General features: G+C 36.2%; 1 protein-coding gene across 4 annotated transcripts; it reads right to left on the bottom strand.

Moving 5' to 3' along the window:
- LOC133847064 (uncharacterized) lies at positions 1 to 18,029 on the bottom strand. 4 transcript variants are annotated; one of them, XR_009895121.1, is made up of 6 exons: positions 17,330 to 17,484; positions 15,127 to 15,606; positions 4,161 to 4,309; positions 3,991 to 4,071; positions 3,681 to 3,915; positions 1 to 1,745 (listed from the first exon to the last, which is right to left on the bottom strand). XR_009895121.1 is itself a non-coding variant. In XM_062281826.1 (6 exons), the coding sequence occupies exons 3-6, from the start codon at positions 15,470 to 15,472 to the stop codon at positions 3,790 to 3,792; spliced, it is 702 nt and encodes a 233-aa protein (XP_062137810.1). In that variant the 5' UTR covers positions 15,473 to 15,606; positions 17,330 to 17,386; positions 17,966 to 18,002; the 3' UTR covers positions 2,068 to 3,789. The 4 variants fall into 4 exon arrangements, 3 of the variants coding, with proteins under 3 accessions (XP_062137810.1, XP_062137809.1, XP_062137808.1); XM_062281826.1 differs by lacking the exon at positions 1 to 1,745 and adding an exon at positions 17,966 to 18,002 and having other exon boundaries at positions 2,068 to 3,915; positions 17,330 to 17,386; XM_062281825.1 differs by lacking the exons at positions 1 to 1,745; positions 17,330 to 17,484 and adding an exon at positions 17,966 to 18,029 and having other exon boundaries at positions 2,068 to 3,915.
- Between the last annotated feature and the right edge of the window lie 1,117 nt (positions 18,030 to 19,146).

The raw sequence follows: 19,146 nt of genomic DNA, 5'->3' as shown, positions 1-19,146 counted from the left end.
TGTTGTTAAGCTATTGTGAAAATATGTTTTATTTTTGTTAAAATTCTCTGGTACTTTGAATAGTTTTGAAATATATGCATACATGATTCGAAATCCTCTTGATAAATGATTATAATTGTAATAAATTCAATGTGGGATTGTTATTGATGACATTTCTAATAGATTTTTTGAGTTCATCTTCATTTGCTTTCATTTTAGTTGATACTAGTATATCATTTTTTATTTTTATTAATTTCAATAAGATTTGAAGGTTTTGGTTTATAAGTGTTTCAGTTTCAAAACTAAATACGTACAGCTGATACTAGATTATATCGCTTCGATTTAGACTAATTATTTGTAAGTAATAGGTAAATGCCCATTGGATTAGCTTAATGGGACATTTCCAGAATGCACTTTAAGTCGTAGTGCTTATATATATAAAAAAAAATTGTTTATAGAGGTTTTTAGTGGCAAAAGCGTAAGACGGGATTTTTTTTTGTTCGGATCATGTAAATCGATCATATTATTGACAACTTATACCCCAAATATATGTTGTGGGTCTATCTAAAAATGGAGAAAAAAATCCGTACTCGTACCATTTTAGAAATGAGCGTGACGTGACGTCCTCAAGGTAAATGTTCGAATATTATTTTCTTCTAATGATTTCATTTACTTTTCTTTCTTTTTTTGTTGTTTATTAATTAATTATTATTAACTGTCAATTAAAGCCAATTTGCGTTTGTTTATTTAGTCTATAAATTGAAATTGTTTTTGGTTTCTTTTATATAATAGTTTTTTTTTTTGTTGTTGTTAGAATTTGTTGTTAGTACTTTAAAGCATTACTTTTTTGTTTGTTTGCATATTAGTTATGGATTCTATTAAAATTTGTCAAATTTGTCGTCTTAAAAATACACATCGTTTATGAGTTCATACGAGTTGGTATTTCTTTATGCATAAATATACTATATATGTTTTGCATATTGGTCAGATATTGTGGCATTCGAATTGTACATTCAGTTTAGATCATTGTTTATTGTTATCTTTACTCTTTTCTTTTGAATACTCCTGCAGTTGGATAAAAATAAAAATATTTGCATATTTTTTTTTATATTTTCTTTTTGACAGTTTGGTAAAAAAAAAAAACGAAAACTTAAATATCGAAAAATATAAAGAATTTAATCTGAAAAATTAATATTTTCAATATTTTACTTTAGTTATTTTTAAGATCCTCTTTACGTCTTCAAAATCTATCCAATTATCTGCAGGAATATTCTTTAATCGATAGTCCGATTATTCATAATATTCTTCTTTGATTCTTTCTTTGGTTTGTTTTTCTTTTATTATTAAAATACTTTCGGTTACATTATAAACTAGAGAAAGCTTGTAACTGTTAATTGTTTCATTAGGCTCGAGACTCTTTTGTTTAAATATTGCATTTTATATAGTATGAATGTATATAGAGATTTCCATAGATTGTAATCGTATTATTATTAATATTATTATTATTGTTTATTTATCTTTTCGTATTTACAGTTGTGTTTAATGCGTTTGAAGCAAACAATAAATTGTCACAGCCGTACTCCTTATGTACACATCTATTTCCGTTAGTTGTGGTATTTACTGTACGATTATTTTGTTGTGTCATTTTATTTGATTATCATCGATAGCTATCGATAATTCGTTTGCGATTGTTTGGGTCTTTTGAATGCTTTTGTTGTTTTGTCTGTTTTGCTTTTTGCGCTCTGCTTGCTGGTCCTGTAATATGCCTAAAAATTAAATACACAGTATTCTTCTTTGTAATATTTATATATATCTCGGTATCTTGCTATCTGGGTATATCGAAAGAGACGGTTATAGCGGTTATTTCAGATTACTTAAGTCTTAAGTTCTACTACCTCGGCAATTATCGATTAATTCAAGTGAACATAACCAAAAAAACTTTCGTTCTATAGGAATTAGCTTTAAAATTTGTTATTGCTATTAAAATTGTGTTGGTTTTTGTTTTAAAGGATTTCATTTTAAACACTTGATTATGTTTTCTTTTTCATATTGTTTTTCAATTACTTTGTTTTGAATTTATTAGTTAGGTTTTTAAACTTGTTTTTTGTTTTGTTTTTGTTTTTTTTTTGTATTGGCTTTGCAAATGAAATACAAAATGTTTTTTTTATTGGATTAGTTTGACTATAGAACTTATGGGTATTACAAAGACTTTATCATTTTAGACACTCTCCATTCGCCACTTGATATGGGTTTTGATTTTGAATCAAATGCATTCGATTATGATGGACAATGCAATCTTATGATGGTGTGTGTTTGTGTGTGTATGTGTATGTGCATATGTTATGTTATGTTTTATGAGTGTTGATTTTATATGGAACGTGTTTAGCCTACAATAAAATTAGCACCAATGCAAAATATATACGATTTATATAGTATATATTTATGTCTTTATATTTTTTTTTAATTTCTACAGTGTAAGGGTGTATGTGTCTGTGTGTGGGTGTATGTGTGTGTCTTTTATGATATGTGTAATTTACTACAGTGTAATTGCAATTAAAGGTTTCATTCCTATAGCATGCTCTGAACTCCAATATCGAATCTCTAATGTGAAATAATCTATGGCGGAACAAAAAATCTTTTTTTTTTTAATACTACCAAGAATTTTTTAGTGTCTTACATATAGCTGCCATGTGATTGAACTATCGCCAAGTAAGTTTTTCTATGAATAACGAAAAGTTGATTGTAAAAATTGCGAACAATTAGGCACTTTAGGCCTTCTATGTTAAAGATTGAACATGTATTTAATCACTAAACAATAATTGAATTTCTTGGCATAATATATCTTTGTAAAACGTGCAGCGAAATTGAAATTCAGAACATGCCCGCATGAGCTAATTTGCTATATCTATGTGTGAAAAAGGGTTTAAAAAAAAACAAAAAACAATTTGTTCACTAGGTGAGGTACTCGCAAGTGTGAAATGTTATGGATTAGTACGAGCAATATTCGTGATGTGTGTTAATGTTGAGATACATAGTACATATATTTGTTAAAAAAGATTTCCTAGGTGCATACACAGAACCTTAATGTATCATATAAACGAGCTATCGATCCATCTGACTGATCAATCGACCGATTCATAATCATTTCATTTAGCTAAATACTAATCAACAAGTTTGCTTTTGATCCGATATATACTATACATACATATTTATATAGAGCTAGGCAGCTATATGCGTATGTACAGTTTTGAGTATATACTCTTCTATATATATAAATATTGTTTTATACATATATTACGACTTAGGAGCTAGTTAAAGACTGTCTTGATGAGAGCGTGACTTTGATTTCGATAACGATAACGATAGCGATAGCGATGTGGCATGGACTGTACGCTTGATTTTGTTCTCGCTTGTATTATTGTACCTACATAAGACTAGGGATATACATATATATATATATATATATATATAGTACATACATAAGTATAAGTTGAAAACCTACGTATTGTTCTGTAGTACTCCAATTTTTTGTTCTTTTTTTTGGTTTTGTTAAATATATATAATTTTATAATTTTTTGGTTTTTTTTTTTTTGTTTTGTTTGTAATGCACCTAAGTGTATATAAATTTGTTAGCTGCTGTTATTACATTGTAATAAGTATCGTTTAGGGTCCAGCTTGGGGGACAGTTAACAAAAACGAACCTTTCCCACTCTCTCCCTCTCCAAGACGGGCCGTACTTAATTCGTAAACACCGTTACCGTCACTGTCACCGTTACCGTTACCGTTGCTCGCTTGCTATTTCACTTCAAGTTATAAGTTGAGAAAACTGTTGCCCAGAAAGCTGAGCATTATGGTGGACATGGCCAGAGGCGCCACCTTCACATTCGATGCGGTGCTGTTGCCAGCCAAAATTTCGGCACGTTTTCGCATGCGTTCCTATATGACACAACATTAAGAACGAGCTGCATATGTATGTATGTATATAAACTCCGGAGGAATACTCGCACTTACCTGATAGAGTTTATCCTCGCCGGGTGGATCGAGACACTCGAATTCGCAGCAACGTTCGCCCACTCTGAAGTTTTTACAGAACTAATCAAAAGAAATTTATGGAGAGAGCAAGTCGTAAAATGTTGTGTTCTGTTTTTTTCTCTTTCTCTTCATTTTGGGGATGCACTTACATAAGGGGGATCACAGTAAATGGCCTTGCACCACAGCGGCTCGGAATGATAGCAAACACAGAGACTGCAAACTCCGGGTCCGGGCACGTACAGCATGCCGTGGTTCACCTTGTTGCCCTGAAAGTCCACGCAGTCCTCCTCCAGTGCAACTATAACATACAAATTGCAAAAAAGAACTCGTTAAAGAAGTGAGTGATATATATGTTATATATAAAGTGAAAGATACGAGTGAACATAAAAAAGTCGATTGAAATTCAAACCATTTCTTCAACTTGAAATTTAAAAAGATATTTCCTTTTATTTATATTTTTAAACTTGAAGTGCCATAAATAATTATTTAAGAGGCGAAGTACAGCCAAGATTGTCTATCGAATATTTGCTTAACTAATTATCTCAATTTTATTTTTTGACGAAGATGTTATTCTATTTTATATTGATTTATATGTTATTACTGGATTTTGATCCAATCAAAGTTTATATTCACGTTAATGTTATTCTCGATCATTGAATGTTCAGTATTTCTTTATTCTAGTTACTCTACCAGTTATTTATAGACTCGGTTCCTTACTCGCTCTTTACTTACTCGTTATTGATATACTCGCTACTTCTATATTCGCTATTTTGCGTTCAGTATTGCTTTATTCTAATTACTCTACCAGATATTTATCTACTCGTTATTGCTATACTCGCTACTTCTATATTCGCTCTTTTGTATTTGGTATTGCTATATTCTAGTTACTCTATAAGATTTTTATTTACCCGGTTCGTTACTCGCAATTTATCTACTCGTTATTGTTATACTCTATTTTGTATTTGGTATTGCCATATTCTAGTTTCTCTATTAGTAATTTATATACTCGGTTCCTTTCTCGCTATTTATTTACTCGTTACTCTTGCTACTTCTATTCTTGCTATTCTTGCTACTTCTATATTCGATATTTAGCGTTCAGTATTTCTTTATTCTAGTTACTCTACGAGTTATTTATCTACTCGGTTTCTTACTTATTGATCTACTCGTTATTTCTATACATGTTCCTGTCCTAAATTTCTTTAGTCGCTGTATACTTCTGCTGCTTACCACTCTAATTATTAGTTTATTCACAATTTATCTACTGCATTTAGTGCACTTTATTCACTAGGCTATCACTATTACTTTACTTGCTCTTCATCTAATTGGCTTCTGTCACTCGTTGCTGTGGAAACTCTTTAGTTTACTCTAAGATTAAGTCTCGCATCGCATCAATCACATTTGTGCACTCGAATTAGAGGCTTAAGACGTTGGTTGCACTGCAGCAAGGTTGCAACATGTTGCATGTTCGCCGCATGTTCGTTGCAATGAGCTTTGCAGTGGGCAAGCTTTTCGCTTTTCGCTATGCAACCTGCAACCTGCGACATGTGGCATGTGCCAGGTTCGAGAGTGCAGCTTGGAACGTCGACAGCTTTTTAGATGAACCGCGACCTACCCCTCTAAAGATGTGTGATGTGGTGTGGTGTGGTGTGGTGTGGTGTGAACTCGACACGGCTTGCTCCAGTGCTCCACTGTTCGACTGTTCGACTGTGGCAGTGCCGCAGCAGCAACCGCGCAGTCAAGTGCATTTGCACAGTTAGTGTAACAGTTGCTGCTGCGGCAGTCGCGGGGCACTTGAAACATGGTTCGAAGTTGTAAGCGACTTCCGGACGGATGAACGGACTTGCCGAACCACTGACGCGTCATGCGGCAAATGGTGAAAGAGCCGCAAAACTTGCAACTGCTGCTGCTGCTGCTCAATTTTTGCTGCTGCTGCCAAAACGGACAATTGGCACAGGGTGTTCAAGGTGCTGTACGGGGGGAGGAGGAGGAGGAGGAGAAGACAAACATAGTGGAAAGGGCAATGGCGACATTTGGTCGTTGCAGTTGTTTGTGCGTTTGCTTTCCTTTTTGTGTTTTTTGTGTGTTGTGTTTTCTGTGTTTTTGTATATTGCCTTCGCCTTTTGTTTGTTTGTTTGCCCGCTGCTGCTGCTGCTGCTGTTGGTGGTGCTTTGTGCTCTCGTCGACGTCACTGCTGTCAGCGTGTCCGTGTTTTGAGATCGCTGAATAATTAAAAACAAGAGCTCGACTCGACTCGACTCGACTCGACTCGACTTTTGCGCCAGCTGTCGGCCAAACAACTTAGCCAGTCCTGGGTCAAAGTTGGGCCAACGTGCCGTATACGTCACGCCTCATGCCAACCCCTCTCTCTCTCTCTCTCTCTCTCTTTCACTCTCTCTGTCTGCATGATTTCATGGCTATGGCTATGGCTTTAGCTGTGTGTGTTCTTCACTCTGTTTTTATGGCGACATTTCACAATTATGCTTATTACTTTTTAATGCCCGTTGGCTTGCGTGAGCCGCCGCTTGGCTGCCTTCCTGCCTTCCTGCCAGCCTGCCAGCTGCCCCCTTCTCGCAACTGCACCTGCATCTGACCCATTCGGTTGTTCGTTATTGGACCTGCACTGGGATTCGAACTCGGCGGACCTGCGACTTGTGCAGAGGAGAGGAGGAGGAGTCTTAAAAGTGTGGGGAGGGGTTTGGCGGAATGTTTATGTGCAGCCATGCGGCTTACTTATAAATAGCTTTTGTTATGACATTTAGCTGGTGACCTCCTCGAAAACAGAAGGCACCTTCACTACCAGCTAGCCAGCCAGCCAGCCAACAGAACCTGCTTAACTTGGGTACCTTTCCCTCCCCTTCACTTTCCTGCCCATCCACCTTAAGCGTAAATCTGATTAAGTATGGCGTCCAGTGTTCTATTTTCAGTGTAAAATCAATTTTCCTTCTCATCTTCTACAATTTTCAAGGGCCAAAAAGCGCTTAAAGATATTTTTGTTGTGATTTATATTAAGTTTCTCTTAAATTTAATGGAATTTTATTGCATTACATTCATAAATTGAGTTGTTAGTTGTATAGAAAGAGATATATTGTAAAAGACTAAAAGTAATACTAACTGTGGAAAGCATTTTGATATGAATATAATATATAGTGTAATGATATGAGCCTTGTCATTTTTTTCAATAACTTGGGAGTTCATTAATCGATTATAATAAAATTTTCATTAATCAACCGATTATTTAATAAAAGTGCTGTGCATTAATTTCACAACGCTAGCTCACATGGTTTTTCATATCTGTCAACTTTTAATAATGGACAGACAGACAGACGGACAGAATTTTTCAATCGATTATAATGAAATTATCAGTAATCAAACAAATAAACCTTAAAAGTAGTAAGCATAAATTTCACAACGCTAGTTTACATAGTTTTCGAGATATGTCAGATATGTCAGCTCTAAATAATGGACAGACAGACAGAAGGACAGAGTAAATACGTTGTATATATCATCCTAAATATCAGCTGCTGGCATTTGCCTATCGCAACCACTGTAGCCATTTACGCTCTGTCGCGTTGAGTTAATTCCCCGCTGGCAATATTGCAGTAATATCAATTAAATTGCATTTGCTGCACGGCTTTTACTTAAGCCTGCGCTTATCCTATTAATTAGTCAAACTAATTGCAATTGCAAACGCTGGCTAATTTGTCGTCTACGCTTCTCTACTGACATCAATATGCATAATTTGATTTGAAAATAGTTGTGATTAGGCAAACGCAATTAACTTTGTGCAAAGTGCAAGTGGATTTTGCTCTGCTCTCTACTTATAAACTGATTAATCAACTCTTCTCTGTGAGTGTGTGCGTGTCAATTTCCATTTTCATTTCAATTTGAATCTGTATTTGAATCACAATTTGAATGCAGGTTGGTGTGTGTTTCAATTTTGGTTTCGCTTGCTATTTCAACAGCAATTTGTGAAATTGCCCATCATCATGGTCACCAGCACCGCACAGCAAAGTTATGTATTTCGAAATAGTTCATAAATGGTAACAATTGTGTGTTGCAAATGCTAACAACAGGACAAATGTGGAGGGTGTCTCGACTGCGCAATACCCGATAACATTTTCTTATTGTGTTTCGCATTTTTCATTTTTACAAGTATAGAAAATTTTAATACATTGGATCTATTAATGAGAATACAAATGTAGAATTTTGCTCAACTTTTAAGCTAGTTGAACGTACCATTTCATCATAAGAAAGTGAATAATTTCATAATAAAAAAACACTCAAAAAATACTCGAAAATAATTTCAATTATATTAGAAATTTAATATTTCTATTATTATGTAGTTTTCTCCATCCATTAAATGTCATATCGGTGTCAAAGAATACGCCTAATAATATAATACAAATTTTTGAAAAATGATTCAGAATAATTTCGATTATAATTGCAATTTAATTTAACTATTTTAGACTTAGTTCATTTTATAATGCTTTATTCAGAAAGCTCGTTTAGTAAAATATAAAACTTAAAAGAAAAAAACTACAAGAAATAATTCAAAATAATTTGAATTTTGTTTGCAATAAAATAAGCTCTTAAATGCGCTTCATCAGTGTAGAAGCTGCAGCATCAAATGAGAGTTCAAGGTATTTCAGATCAGGGGGAAATTAAAGAAGTCTCTGACTTTTTGGTTAATTAGCTCACCCGGCCACTCAATGTTTACCGGGTATAACAAGCGCACACGCAATGGCAAGTGCAAAGTGCTGGGCATGAGTGTGGGCGGCAAAAGGGGGCGTGTCAGGCAGTGTCAGGGCGACGACGTTGACTGAGTGCAGCTATCAACTTGGCAACTTGTGCCTGGCTCTTAGTGCCGCTCTCTCTCTCTCCCGCTCTTTCTTTTTGTGTTTGTGTCTTGGTAATCATCGGCCGTCACTAATGAGATTTTCTTTGCGTTTATTTGTGTTTGTATGTGTGTGTGTGTGTGTGTGTGTGAGTGTGTGTGGGAAAATAGCTTGTGACAAGCTAAAGGAAACCTGCTCGATGCCGAAAACGTCGCGTCGTCACCGCCGTCGCTGTTTCGTTGTTCAATTGTAAACGGAAGCAAAGATTATAAAAGCATTTGTGAATGTTGTGCGCAATGCAATTAGTGGCAAAACGTAAAGCGTTGAATGTGTAACGTGCCCCTGCTCGGTATGCAATGCAAATTTCCTACACTTGCCATTTCCTCCATTTGCCATTTCCCCTTCCGTTTCACTTTTCAGCGCCTTGCAATGTCAACGTGTCGTATGCGCAATATATGTACATATGCATATGCATATGCATGGCATGGCATGGCATGGCATGGCATGGCATGGCATGGTTTACCAAAAGTCTGTGCAAACCTGACTGTCGTCAGAATGGCCGCGAGATGCGACCATATTTCGTGAGATAAGCACTGCGATGCGACAATCTGTCGAACGGAAGGCGACGAAAAACCAAAAGCCCAAAGCCGAAAGCCAAACAGCAACAGCAATTGTTTTGTCAGTGTGGAAACCGCAAAAACGGAAAACCACAAATTTTGCAACAAAAAAAGAGTTAACAGAAGTTGTCACCATAACGCTGCATTTTTTATGCAATAATCTCGAACGTTCCTTGTTACGTGTGACAAGATGCAGACTGTTAAACTCGTTACATATCTTTCGTTGTTTGCTTAATTCGTAAGCTGTGCGAGAATAATTTAACTAGCTATTACACAATGTGATTAACGGTAAGTATTGAATGATTGATATCTAATTGTTATATTTCACTCGCTACTCGTTACTTTTTTGTTGTTATGCCAAAAGATACTCATTTTATTTAACGATTAATGCTTTACTCTGTATGTGTTGCAGTTTATATTAGGTTCGTTATAGAATACATGGTACATAAATGTATTGTTCACTCGTTACTCGTCACTTTTATATACTGTTCGCTGTTTTCCACTGTTTATTATAATTGATTGTTATACTCTACGATATACATATAATATTCACTATTAACTAAGCTCAACTCGTTATTCGTTATCGTTTACTCGTTATAATCAATTCTCTGTGTGGAGTATAATTCTCATTAAGTTTGTTTTAGTATCTAACTATTATCCTTTATTAATTATATTCCACAGCGAGTAGCGACGTTTTTATTCTCTGAATTTTATTTTCAATACTTTATTTTCTCGTTACATTTTACTATTCATAATTCACTATCAACACTCTATAAGTAACTCTTTTCTATTCGCTGTTTCCCACTCGCTACATTCTTTAAGCAAATATTGCTTATTCTTTTCATTACGCTTACTCGCTAAAATCTGCTTTTCAACTATTGCATTACTCACACTTAATTTGGTTCTTGTTGAGCATAATCATCTCGACGAACACTCGCAGCTTTTGCTGATGTCTACTCGAAATACTTATCGATATTATCTGCTACTCGTTGCATGTCCTTCGCTTTGCACTTCTCGTTATGCGCTTCAAGGTTTCACCCATATATTTTTTGTTCTTTACATTCCATTGGCCACTCTGACGTCACACCCAAGCAATGCACTCGAATACTACGATATAGCACTAATGAGTGGCTGTGGATGGGCGCACTCGCCACACACACACACACACACACACACACAGACACACACTCACACACCCATAGAGGCGAGACTTTTGACTGACACAAAGGCATGCATTTTGCATGGGGGTTTGCACATGCTGTGAAAAGGATTTGATTGCCCGTCTATCAACGCAATTATCATTACTAATGGCCATTTGCAATGACTGCATGTGTGTGTGTGTGTGTGTGTGTGTGTAAGTCGTTTGGCTCTTTGACTGTTTTGCCTGTTTTGCTTGTTGGCCTGTTGGCTGGGTATAATTAGCCCGTTATAGCCATATAACCATACTCGTAGCTGGCCCCCAAACTATCGATCCGAAATGATTCGACGCTGTCTCGCCGCTTTTGTTTATATAAGATGCATCGGCTAAATGCTTTGGCTAAAATCCAACTAATTAGTTAGCCATAAGTGTGCATTCGAACTGCTTTTAATACGAGTGAGTACACTCATAGTAATCTATACTATATATATTCATATGCTGACTACATGCATACATACTTATGTATAAGAGATAACTCGACCTCAAATGCCTTGACATCGTTGTCCAACAATCTTGCGGCCAATAACTCAATTGCCTCTAACTGGGCAATAAAACTTGGCTTTGGCCAAGCATTTGCAGTTTCAACTTTCGGCTGCTAGGCGGAAGTCCAACTCGCAACTCGCAAGTCGCAAGAAAACCACAACGAAAATGAAACCAAACTGAAAACGAAATGAAATGAGAAAGCAAAAACAAAAATGAAAATATTGGAAAACAAAAACAACAACAAGAATCGAGAAACGAGAAACGAGAGACGAGAAATGAGAGCAGCAGCCACGTGGGAGCTGCGACTCGTTATGCCATCCATACCACAAAATAGTTTGGCAAAAAGTTTTATGCGTCAATAACAACAGAAGCAAAGCCAGAAGCCAACACACAGAAGCCGCCAAAATTATTGCTATTATATCAACGTAGTTTTAATACCCTTTCCCTAGCTCTTCATAGACATAGAAAGGTTTCGTAAATTATCATATAAAAAGTAGCATTGTTAATGTACTTGAACTTCTGGTAAAGAAGTTGCTCTAATGCAAAGTAGAACTCAAAATAAGCTGTATATCTATCGATCTCTATACAAAATATAATATTGAAGCAATTTTTAATCTTAAAATGCAAATTTTGAATAAAAATGTTGATTTAAGATTTTTTCAACTTAAATGTCTTATTTCAATTTTTTTTATTAAGATCGAAAAAAATGTGAATCAAATCTTGATTTTTCTCTTGATTTTTCTTTCTGCGTACTTCTAACCTTAGTCAATTAAATACCTGTTTAATTTTTCTTTTATGTTTGTGCAAAAAGCACTTCTGGCATAAAAATTTCGCGCTTAAAATAAACTTGCTTATAATATTATTCATCTATAACAAAGTAGCTCTTTAAACTTTCTCTATTCTATTATTATAATAAATTTACTGTTTATGTTTCTTTTGCTTAATAAAAATTGGCCTTTTATTAATGTTTATAACGCTTATTTTAAAGAAACATAATAAAATATTTTGAAGATAGTGTTTTTAATAAGCTGCTTTTCATTTCATTGCAATAAGAAAAATTGAAGATGGTGCTTTCAATAAAACAAAATTTTTATTTTGTTTATTACTATTCAATCTGCCTTTGATAAAAGTTGTGTGGAGTAATTAGGAACCTTTTTCTGTTGCTGTTTTATTGTATTATTATTTTACAACAATTAAAACAAAAAGCCAACCAACCAACCAATCAAGAAACAAGAACTGAATACTCTGTGAATATTATTGATTTTATAGAATTTCCATATTGAGTTTAAAGTTTCGTTGGCAGCGTTCGCTTTGTAATATTGGTAATTTGCAATATATAAATATTAAAATTATTGTCGATTGAAGTTGAAGTTGAATAGAATTGCTTTGCTGATGACCAAGCTAATGTACTTTAAGTGTGGTGAGTGTATGCACAGAAGTTGTCATCTACTCGTATGTACGAGTATTCTATCTATTCGATTCTCGAATGAAAACTTTTTATGGTTCTTTTTTAGTACCTCAACAAAGAAGCAAAAGAAAAACGAATAGCGAAGAAAATATGGTAACATTTGTGTGATTGTTCGGCAGCGATGGTTGCAAACTTAAATGTTGTGTTGCAGTGTGTTGCATGAGTGCAAAAATTTAAGTGTTGCTCGTCTGGGATGCCACGCCTTCTATTTGCAGTAACTGAAACTGCCACACGGACTGCAACTGGAAATGAAAGTGCCTTCAGGTGCTTGGGACATGGCGACATGGCAACCAAAAAAACATGCACCAAACCAGCCTCAAAAATAAAAAAACCAATGCCTCGACTTTGCATGTGCAAAGTCAAGGCTACTTTGCCATTGTTGTCCTGCACGACACGCCCCTTCGTCCTCCTACTTGTCAGCTGTTTTGTTTTTGTAATGCCCTTTTCTCGACCAATTGTTTCGGATATTATTTATTATTTGTCTTGCGGCGGTATTTTTGCTGTTGTTTTTCTCTTTGTTTTGTTTTCGAATAAGGCGCCCATTACATATGCATGTTTTGCCCACATTTACACCCAGCTTAAGCCTTTAATCTGACCTCTAGTATTCGAGTGAGTGTGAGAGATGGGCGATAAAAAAAAAACACTTTGTCATGCAGTCAGTAATTGTTTAGAGGGTCTCACTACTTACTTGCTTGCTTACCACTTCAATTTCGAGTGTCGAAAAAGTTTTGGCAATGTGATTTTTCTGTTTGGCAAGCAAAGCGCAAGCAGATGCGGAAATTTGGCTATGAACTGATTTGTCAATTTTGTTGATTTTATATATTTTATATGAATGCATTTCGATTATTGGAGAGTCCCTAATATGTTATAACTGCTGTGTTATTTTCAACTCATAATTCGTTATTCGATTTATGGTAATTCTGAAAATTAGTAAGTGAATAATAATTTCTCATTTCATAAGCAACTATTTGAAATTAATTCAAATTTATATATATTAGAAAAGTATTTTAATACTCGTATACTTAATATTTCTTTCGTTATATCACTGAAATAATTTCTATAGGTTGGAATTGTTTTCAGCTGATCAATAGACTTTTAAATACATATATGTATGTATTTAGGTAAAAATATACGTTGCGTATACGTAATAAGTAGCGTCTATATACGTTGCGTATACGTAATAATTGTATGTTAATTGAATAGTGAAATTCTCTATTGATTTTTGAATTTAATTCGAAAGACTAAGCAGGTTGTCACAAAACTCTTGCTAATCCAGACAATATTCTCATATTTATGTATTATAGTTACGTTACGTATACGTTATAAGTAGTTGTTAATAGTTCAATGAACGCTGAAAATGTTCAACGAGTAATAACGAACTCAAAATATTGACCAAATTTTGACAAAATTCCTGCTGATCAAGACTACTTTCATATATGTACATGCATATATAAGAAAAAGCTGATACGTTGCGTATACGTAATAACTAAAGTCTTTGTCTATAGTAACTTATGAAAACATGGAAAACATTTATTGATTATCGAGTTATGTAAATTCCAAATATTAAGCGTACTGTTATAAAATGTTTGCTAATCCATTCAACATAGTACCATATATACGTTGCGTATACGTAATATGTAAAGTCTTTGAAAAGAATTTGTTAATTGAGCACTGAAAATTTATATTGTATATTGCGTTATATCAAGTAGGAAATACTAAGCAAACTGTCACAAAATTCTAGCTGATCCAGAGAATATAGTAATAGAGATACATTACGTATACGTAATAAATAAAGTGTTTGTTTGTCAATAGTAACTTCATTGAAAACACTTATTGATTATCGAGTTATGTCAAATGCCTAATATTAAGCATGCTTTCACAAAATTGTATCTGATTCAGTCAACATAGTACTACAGCAACGTTGCGTATACGTAATACGAATAGACTTGGAATGTAATTAGTTAAGTGCACATTTATTATTTATTGATTATTCTGTTATATCAAATATGAAGTTTGAAGCAATGAAGCACGAAATTCCTGCTGATCCAGACAATATAGATATATGGGCACATTGCGTATACGTAATAAGCAAAGTTTTGGTCTATAATTACTTACAACTGAAAAGTGTTATTGATTAACGAGTTAAATTGAATACAAATTCTAATTGTCTCTAAATTCTTGAGGATCCAGACAACATTCAAAGATTTGTAGATACGCCGCGTATACGTAATAAGTAAAACAATAGATTATCGACATACTAAGCAATGTAGCACTAAATTCTTGCTGTGATCCAGACAGTATAGTAATGTGTGTGTGGCAACAGAATTACATAAGCATGTAATCACGTAATCGCATAATCATGTGCACCACTAAAAAGTGGTCGCTGATCTGTTGGCTATGATTTACATTAAAAAAAAACAATGGAAAGGAAAGGGGAAGGAGAAAAGGGAAAGGGAAAGGGAAAAGGCAAGTCATGCTAATCAAGTGTCAAGCGAGTGGCGTGTTGGTAATTACCTGTGTAACAGCACAGGCAGCTGAGCAGACAGAGGACGAACAGCAGCCAGGACATGCCACATGCCGGCAACGAGGCATACAGCGAGGCTCGGCTCATCCGCATTGTTATGCAGCGTCGACGACGCTGGCAACGTCGCCATCTCGTGCTGCGCTCATTGATTGTTGTAATTGCTGGCGATGTTGTTGCTGTTGCTGTTGTTGCTGCTGCTGTTGTTGCTACTGTGGCTATTGTTGTTGTTGCAGTTGCTGTTGTTGTTGTTGCTGCTGCTGCTGTTGCTGCTGCTGCTGCTGCTGTTGGCGGGCGCCACGTTGCTGCAGTTGGCCGCCCAACGGAGCGCTTTGTCATTGTCAGGCGTTGATTTTGAACTTGGCTGCTGCTCTGCTCTGCTGCTGCTACTGCTGCTGCTGCTGCTGCTGCTTCTGCACCTCTCCACCTCCTCCTTCTGTGCTGGCACTGTTCGCGTCACACTGTGCGGGTAGCTGCAGAAAGTTAAACATAGTTAAGTTGATTGGCATAAGGGCACGGGTTCGCTCAGCTGTCACTTGGCCTTCACTTCATTTATACACTCGCACACTCGCAAACTCGCACAGCAAACAAACCATAGACAAAATAACTAAAAACACACACATACACACACACGACCTTAAAGCTCGAACAAATTATATTTGAAACAGCTGGAAATAATCCTTTTGTTATCGATAAATATATATTGATCGCTTATTTGTACTTGAGCTTTAATCTTCACTTTCTTCTTCTGATTGAATTGCAAACATTTCAAATCAATAAACAAACTCTTTTATTAAATACGTATTTACATAAGCTTGTATCTTGAGCACAAGCAAAATACAAGTTGAAATTGAAATGCAAATGAAGCTGTCAAAATATTCACGAAATTAAGCTGTGAACTAAACACGTGTCAAAACATTCACAAAAGTAAGTAAGTGAGTGAGTAGTACTCCATCAATTAGGCACAGTCTAAATATTCAGAATAAACACAAATGCTTCTTCACATTCTTTTCGCTGAGTGTAATAAGCAGCTCACAGTGACTGCACTAAGTATGCCAAAGATGCTTAGTTGCTGTGAATAGACATCGAAATACCTATGTATATACTATGTACATACATTCATAGAAATGTAGCAACGAGCGTACGTTGCGTATACGTAATATGGCGTCGTACAGCGTCGTATTGCACTTGTCTTGGGTAAGCCACTTGAAGCATTACTAAGACTCAAGACTGACAGTCTGTGTGTGTGTGTTTGTGTGTGCACGGCATTCCCATGACATTTAAGTAAATTATTTGTATAGAAATCAGAGTCGATCCTCATTAAAAATGCATTCGGTCGAGTGCACTCGTTATTTATTAACTCGCTGCTTAAAGCGTTTTTCCTTTTTGTGTTGCACTGCCGAGCCTGCTGACAGCCAATACTCTCTCACTATGTGTATGTGTGTGTGTGTGTGTGTTGAATGCATATTGCAGCATGTGCCAATGTGCCCCAGAGGCAGATCAGCTGTTCCGTGTTTCACTGATGTTGCCGTCGGCATCGACGTCAGCATGAACGTCGCAGTCGCAGTCGCAGTCGACGTTGGCATCGGCCTCGCATGTTTACAACATTTTTGCAACGGTCCAAAGGGGCACGAGGGGTGCAAAGAGGGAAGAGGCAAGCAGTCGGGGCGAGGGGCGCAAAGGCATTTCGGCATTTTGGGCGTCTCATGCATTTGGCTGCTGCTTTTGGCTGTTGCCAAGAAATTATTTTGTGCGCCGTTTGCCTATCTTCTTTGCTGCTTTTTGCGGTTGCTTTCTTCTGGGCATGCGACACACTCACTCACACACACACACACACACACACTCACACACATACATTCTGTTACACATTGCTAGCGTCCTTTGTGTCTTTAATTTCAATCTTATAAATTATTCGCATAGCTCGACTGCGACGAGTTTCCCAGCGCATTTTATGGATTTTCTTTGCTTCACACACATACACATACACATACAAACAAATACACACACACACACATACACACATACAGTTGGTGTAGCAGACACACACCGTTCGCTTTTTACGCGCATTGATTTTCTCATATTTCCGTCTATTTTTTTTTCGGTTGTTTTGTTGTTGTTGATGTTTTGTGTGTGTGTGTGTGTGTCGATTGTTTTTTTTGGCCTGTTTTAGGACATTTCAAGGCTACTTCTACTTACATCTCACGTAAAATGTTTAAGTTTGACACCGAATTTCGCACGCGAGCACTAAAAATACTTCAGCAGCAACAAACAAACAAAAACAAAATGGAGATTACATACACAGCTCTCACACACACACACACAAAGACACGCTCCTACAAATGTACAGCACACACACACACACACATGAACAAAACAAAACAAATACCAAGACGCACGCTCACGCACACGCACACAGCGGAAATTTCGCCTCCATCATCCACACACACGACCCACAGCACAACACAGCACAGCACAGCGCACGTTGCCGACAAAATGGCGTGTGGAGCGAGAGACGAAAATGTTAACGCGCCAGCAGCAGCAGCAGCAACAACATGAATTGACAAAAAAAAAAAACAAATGAAATACTCTACACTAGCCAGAACAACAACAACAGCAGCAGCAACAAAGGCGCTGCACTGGCAACGTGTCCTTTCAGTTTCTTAAACGACTTTTGTTCTCCTATTGCAAATTGCTTTTGTCTTTTGATTCGCGTTGTTGGTGTTGATGTTGTTGTTGGTGCTGCTGCTTCTGTTTTTGCTGGTGCCGCTGTTGCTGTTGCTGCTGCTGCGACTGCTGCTGCTGCGAAATGTAAACTTAGCGCCCACAACGAACCGAACTGAAATCCGAGTCGAGCGTCGCCAGCGACTGCAGCGTCGCGTTTGCAAATGTCAACTGAAATGGCGTTTGAAGCTGCGCCGTCACACAGCGCTGCCAACAGCGAACTTGTCCTGTACACGGTTGCAACGCAACCGCAACATGTTTGAAGAGCTTTCGGCTTGTATGAATTGCATTCAACGCAATTATATTTGCAAGTGTTTTAATATTGTGTTTACTAACTTTGTGTTTGCTTATTTAACAAAAAACACTTGCTTATTTTATTTTTAATCAATTTTAGCAAAAGAATTTCTGTTTAAACCGCTTCACACTCATGCAACTCAAACTGGCGCAAAACTTGAAAAGCTCTACACTGCGCATAGCTTTAGCTCAGCTTTATGGATGTAAAGTTTGCTACGGAAACGATAACTTGTTAGCCGCAATACAAACCATTACAAGTTGATGGCATCTTACGCTTTTACACTTGTTACCAACCACAGATTACATCGATGTGTACCATGTACAATGCGTTTTTATTGTCAATAATCTAGCTACGCTAGATTTCGAATTTTCGTGCTAAAAACTTACGGAATTTAGTTCTGTTCAGTGTTGTCAACTTTTGCTTTTTGCGCAGAGAAATATTTTTCTTTAAGAAAATAATAATTAGAAGCAATGGGGTATTATTTTTCTTATTTACCAAATTAATATACTTTGGCGATAGTCACCAGCCAAAAAGTGTTCTGTATTTCGGCCATTTGAATGTCGATTGCGATGTCCTTTGGCACAATCTTTGATCCTTGCGATGACTGTGTTAATCGATGCGTACTCGAGCAAATTTAATCCCAATCGTCCTTGTGAATATCAAGTTATTATCGAATTGCTAATTTACGTATCTTTCATTTGGCCAACAACGCTGAAACGTTAGAAGTATTAGATGCTAATTAATAGAGTTGTTTCCCGCAATCCTTGAAATATATGTCCTTTGATAATGGAACATGATATGGTTAAGATATACGCATTTTTAATATTTGTATACATGCGTTAATTTGCATCCTAAAAGTATGCTTTACTTGTGCCAAACAATTGGGCAACCACAAATCCACGACGAGATTGAAAAATCCCTTGTAAAATTCCAGTTGGGCAAAATGAAATACCAGGCGAACATAATTCAGCAGCAAGGAGAAATGCAAAAATGAACA

The sequence above is a fragment of the Drosophila sulfurigaster genome, chromosome X (genome assembly GCF_023558435.1).
Source record: "Drosophila sulfurigaster albostrigata strain 15112-1811.04 chromosome X, ASM2355843v2, whole genome shotgun sequence".
Classification (NCBI taxonomy): Eukaryota; Metazoa; Arthropoda; class Insecta; order Diptera; family Drosophilidae; genus Drosophila; species Drosophila sulfurigaster.
This window is presented reverse-complemented; position numbering and strand designations above follow the sequence as displayed.

What these genes read in the sequence shown, in the direction of transcription:
- LOC133847064 (XM_062281825.1), bottom strand. Translation starts at nt 15,472, where the DNA reads ATGACAAAGCGCTCCGTTGGGCGGCCAACTGCAGCAACGTGGCGCCCG. An exon ending in CTGCCTGTGCTGTTACACAG is followed by an intron (nt 4,310 to 15,126) that starts GTAATTACCAAC and finishes TGTATGTTATAG; the next exon opens with TTGCACTGGAGGAGGACTGC. An exon ending in TTTACTGTGATCCCCCTTAT is followed by an intron (nt 4,072 to 4,160) that starts GTAAGTGCATCC and finishes TCTTTTGATTAG; the next exon opens with TTCTGTAAAAACTTCAGAGT.